Source organism: Stegastes partitus, unplaced genomic scaffold (assembly GCF_000690725.1).
Source record: "Stegastes partitus isolate 25-593 unplaced genomic scaffold, Stegastes_partitus-1.0.2 Scaffold537, whole genome shotgun sequence".
NCBI classification, from domain to species: Eukaryota; Metazoa; Chordata; class Actinopteri; family Pomacentridae; genus Stegastes; species Stegastes partitus.
The window spans coordinates 387,880-393,193 of record NW_007578268.1 but is presented as its reverse complement, the minus strand read 5'-3'; the positions used below and the strand labels follow the sequence as shown (position 1 = coordinate 393,193).

The window sequence follows — 5,314 nt, the reverse complement described above, 5'->3', positions numbered from 1 at the left end:
CGGCTAGTTTGGGGTTCTGAGGTTAAAGCAGCAGAAAGGCTGTTTGGTTGTTTCTCTGATGAACAGAATAAATGTTGTTCTGTGACGTCCTGCAGAGCCTGAACTCACCACCTGGTGTCTCTGGGTGGTCTTGAAGAAGGTCTCTTTGTGGTCGCTGCCCAGAAACCTGCAGACAGAACACAGATGTGAGGACTGAAGCTGCAGCTGGACCGTGAGGACGGAGTCTCAGTGGGCCGACCTCTGCAGCTTGTTGGTCCTGAACTGACAGGTGTAGAAGTCGGCCGGAGGGTTGGGGACGTCCTGGGACAGAGGGTTGGGGAGGGACAGCTTGGACAGGACCACCTCAGACCAGTTCAGGTTTGGAGCCTCCACCACCTGCAGGACGACGAGGATCAGTAATAATGTGACTGAATAAAACATGTGAACCGGTGAGACAGAAGAAGAAGGTCACCAAGTCAGTGAATGTACCACAGACCAGCTGCAGTACCTGGTTGTTCCACCAGGTGGAGCCTCTCACTGTCTAACCCTGTAGAGACCAGAGGAGGCGTCTACAGACTGCAGCTCATGGTGGCAGCAGAGAGCATTGTGGGAGTTTAGCAGCAACGGGACCATGACCGAGACTCTGAGGAGGTTCAGGACCTCCAACCAGCGCTGACAGTCGGGATCTCAGGTTCTACAGCCTAAAATGTTCTGTTCTTGCTAAAAGAAACACTGAAGTGTCTGAGCTTCCTGAACGTGACATTTAAAGGTAGCCAGGTGAGAAATGATTCGACCTTTTTCCAGTGTTCACCTGCAGAGGGACTCTGAGACTGATCTCCTCGGCGTAGTAACAGAGGACGCTCCAGGGGGCGCTGAGGAGGACGAAGCAGATCTTCTTCTTCTCCTGGAGGACGACCTTCTGCAGAGGAAACATCTGTCAGCTTCTGAACAACTAAACGTCTTTACTGCTGGTTCCAGCTGATCCACTGCAGCAGAGCGTTTGTCTTCAGGTGTGAACACTCCTCCCGCTCCGGTGTCATGTGACAGTCAGGTGACTTCAGCTCAGGTGTGTAGGTTTTGCTCACCTGCTCCTGCAGCAGTCCGCAGCGTCGCAGTCGATTCAGAAACTCCTCTCTAAACTTCACGTGGGCGGGGTCAACACCTTTGTGCTCCTCCTTTGGGCTCCGAGGCTCCTCCCACACCAGCACGAAGTCTGGCCAATCAGAACGCAGGATTCACACTTTGTTTTTCCTCATAATCTCTTTGAATGATTTAATCATTAACTTGAGTTTGTCGTTTGCGTGACTCACCGACTCGAGTCGATCTGTCGCTGAACACGTTCATGTCCTGGAGCTGAGCAGGTGCATTCTGGGAAACAACAAACGTTTCAGCTCCACGCAGAGAAAGAACCAAACAGGAGGTTGATCAGGAGTCAGCAGGTCAGACAGTCTGCAGAGGCTTTGTGGGGATTTTGTGTTAGTTTGTTCATTTTGCATCTTTCTCGTCGGCTCCGGATGCTGTTTGGGCCTTTTTCTGTTGGTTTGAACTTGTTTCTGTGTTTCGGGTTTCATCTTTATGATTATTTCTTCCTGTGTGATCAGTTATGTGAGACAATAACTTCACCATCCGTCGCCTCAGTCAGCGACTGGAAGCTTCTCTGTTCCGGTCACTAACGAAGCCGATGACAAACTCAACAAACGTTTTCTGTTCTATCAGTTAAACTGCAGCTGCTTGTCCTGTTTCCTGCATGAAATCAAACAGACACCCAGTTTCTTTGAAAACCAGCTGAAGCTGAAGCTGCTGATCTCTCAGCACGTCAGTGTTTTAACATCTGACGGAGCCGTGATAGCAGCTCCACCATGTCCAGGCTTTATGCTAAGCTAAGATTATCTCTGCCAGGACTCAGATTGTTTTCTTTCTTTCTTTCTTTCTTTCTTATTTATTTTTATTTTTTTTAACCTTTTCTGGTATGTTCTTTAAAAAACATGAAAACATTTTATAATTATTTTTTTCTAAATGTTTTCCAGCTTTTGTTGAGTCTAAATATTTAAATGCAGTTTGTATCCTTCAAGTGTTTGATTCTTTTGAACTATATGCTGGACAATGAAACAATAAATGTTCATTTAACGGTCCTGAATGTCATCATAATATTAATATTATAATATTAATTATATAATATTCTGATGTAGTTTTAGTTTGTCTTTACTCTTTAATAAAATGTTTGGTGTTAATCTTCAGCAGAGGTTCCAGGACGTCGCCCTGAGGAACTCCACCAGCCTCCGTCACTGCTCATCAGGCCTTGATCAGGTCAAACTGTTGTTACCGTGGCAATGCTGCCGTAGCTGTTGTCGGTGCTGCTTTCCATGGCGATGAGCGTAGCGCTGTCATCTTTCTGCTCCCCCCTCCTCCTCATCCTCCAACACCTTTGTCCTGCTGATCCACCGAGACAGAAACTACATATATTAACATGTTAACAAGCTAACATGCTAATATAGTTACATGCTAGCATATTAACATGCTAAAATGTTAACATGTTCACATGCTAATACATTAACAAAAAAACCATGCTAACATATTATCATGCTAGCATGCTAGTGTATTAACATGCTAACATATTATCATGCTAACATATTGGGAATGCTAACATACCAACATGCTAACATACCAACATGCTAACATATTAGCATGCTAACATATTAACATGCTAGCAGCGAGGAAGCTTAACTCATTCCACACAAGCATCAGAAACTCGGGAAGCTTGACAGAGTTTAAAACCGGCCTCGAGCTTTGACTGAAATCAGCACAGAACTGTCACCGTCGACAATCAGTGTCTAGTGTCTAGTGTTTATTCAGTGTCTTGACTGGTTTTATTTATTATTTCCCACCGATGGACTTTAGTTTCTGTTGTTTTATGTATTTATTGTTTCGTGGTTTCATTCAGATGCAGGTTCGCTGTGAGCTAACTCTGATGATTTTACTTCTAACTATAAAGATAAAGATAAAGATAACTTTATTGATCCCACAGTGGGGAAAATTCACAATGCGCTGTCTTTAAAACAAACAAACAAACAAACCTGAGAGTAAAAACATGTTTTAGATGAAAGGAAGTGTGTTTATGTCCTGACACCTCCACGAGAGTCACATTTAACTGAAATACATTTATAATATATTTATCCTGACGCCCACACAGTCACTCATCATTCAACACTTTAAATTGTTATTTTACACATTTTCTTCTTTTGTCAAATTCCAGAAAATTATAAATGACAACAGATCCACAACAGAATTTCCCTTCAGGATAAATAAAGTATTTTTCATTTCATTTCATTTCATTCATCCAGTTGATTAACAGTCCACTGATCAACAAACAGATCAAAACTTTAAAATATATTCACATAAAACCTCCAGACGTTGAGAGAACAACATGCTGTTTGTCTGATCATAGCTAAAGGAGCCCAACAGGTGTAAAGAAAAATAAACCTGCAGTCAAGTATTTGTTCCCTAAACAATGACTTCACAGATAGTCGCAGCACAGAGTCACACAACAGAACCTGATTGATCACTAATACGTTTCCAATCAGCAGCACTCATCATTAATGACTTCGTTTTCAGTTCAATCTCTTTGTAAAGTGGAATAAATAAACAACTTTGACATTAAACTGATCAACAGACAGAACAACTGATCGATCAATTGGACTTTAAAGTCCTTGTCATGCAGGTGGACTCACCTGTGTGTTCAGACAGTGGCCGTCTCAGGTGGATCTTCAGGTGGATCTTCAGGTGAAGCTGCAGACCTGCAGAGCAGCGACTGTCTGTGTGACTCCAGCTGACCGAGTGAAGCTCCGCCCCTTTGTTTAGCCCCGCCTCTCCTCATGAATACAAACAGGCCTCTGACTCTGATCTGAGAAAACCAACGTTCAACTTTCAGCAGCTGCTTTTCTCTGAACACTGAGGAGCTTCAGAGGCGCTGCTGCCACCTGCTGCTCGGTCAGAGAGGAGACAACGGTCAGCTCAGAACACAGACCGCCTCCTTCCATCGGCTCTGCTGGCTTCATCCTCTGCAGGGTATCGGGGGCGGAGCCTATCGCAGCTGACTGAAGGCATGTTCACCTGGACAGGTAACCAGTCTACTAACAGACTTTATTTTCAGATCAGACCTTATTGAGCCACAGGAGGAGACATTACAATCAACCAGAACCTCCTCAGAACATCTGGTTCTGATTCTGCAGCACCTTCATCNGGTTGCAGTGAAACATGAGCCACAGGGATGAAAAGCGTTTGTAGTTAAACTCTTTCAACAGTGTGTTGCGTTGTGTCGTGCTGGACTCACGACGGAGGCGGTTGAGATGATGGTGTTCCTGTAGAGGAGGACGGTGATGATGGTGCGATACATGATGACGCCGATGACGAACATCAGCACCACGGCGACCTGCAGGGACACGAGCTCAGGCTCAGTCTACACGACGTTGACCAGAGAGCTGCTGGTTGTTCGCTGTAACACGACGGACGGATGTGGCATCTCCAGCGACGGTTTGGTTCTGTTATGGTTCTGATTCTGGAAAAACCTTTCAGAACCGCATCAGCTTCTGGAAGTCATAGCTCCTCTTTACTTTTTAACTGCTGAAGGTTTGTCAGATATTCTGGATTCTGGAAAACTACTGAGAGCTGCAACAGCTGATCAATCCATCAATTAACTGTCAACTATAAACTAATTATTGTCTATTTTAATAATAGTTAATTAATTGGAGTCATTTTTTAAATAAAACTAAATGTGATGTGAGTTCAGCTTCTCCAGTCTGAAGGTTTTCTGGTTTCTTTCCTGAAGATGTTTGAACAAAACAAGACATTGGAGGAACATCTGATCCACATTTTTCACCTGAAAACTAATCGAGTCGTGGAAACGTGCAGCTGAAAAACAATCTGACGTCTTTCTACAGAACCTTGTGGTTCACCGTCTGATATTTGCATGTCTTGGTCATGTTCTGCTCTAAAAAGATGAAAGATGAACTCCTCTTCCTCATCAGAAGCTCAGGTTCATCTTCATCTGCATCAGAACCCTCCAACATCAACGTAAACGCTCTGAACAGAACCATTGTCACGCATTTCATCATTTTGGATCATTTTGGTTTGAGGAGCACCAGAGAGCCGATGACTGAATTACAGGATGAGTTTTTTATGAGTAGCTCTTGTCTTTACAACCACGTCTAAAACCTCATCAGAGGCCTGAGACCCACCATGATGATGATCACCATGCAGCCCGTCAGGGTTCTGTTGACCCGCTTCATTTCAGGAAAGTAGGGTTCCTCGGCTCCAGTCACCGGGTTCCTCACCGTCA

General features: G+C 44.3%; 1 protein-coding gene across 1 annotated transcript in view; it reads right to left on the bottom strand.

The window, feature by feature from the left end:
• The window catches only part of ano7 (anoctamin 7), a 13,014-nt gene extending 10,622 nt beyond the window's left edge, over positions 1-2,392 (bottom strand). Inside the window, exons 1-6 of the mRNA XM_008288029.1 lie at positions 2,303-2,392; positions 1,290-1,347; positions 1,065-1,192; positions 791-895; positions 239-375; positions 109-166 (exon numbers count right to left, since the gene is read on the bottom strand). Of these exons, the coding sequence (XP_008286251.1) occupies positions 109-166; positions 239-375; positions 791-895; positions 1,065-1,192; positions 1,290-1,347; positions 2,303-2,392 (576 nt within the window). The remainder of the gene's footprint in view (positions 1-108; positions 167-238; positions 376-790; positions 896-1,064; positions 1,193-1,289; positions 1,348-2,302) is intronic.
• Positions 2,393-5,314: the final 2,922 nt, after the last annotated feature.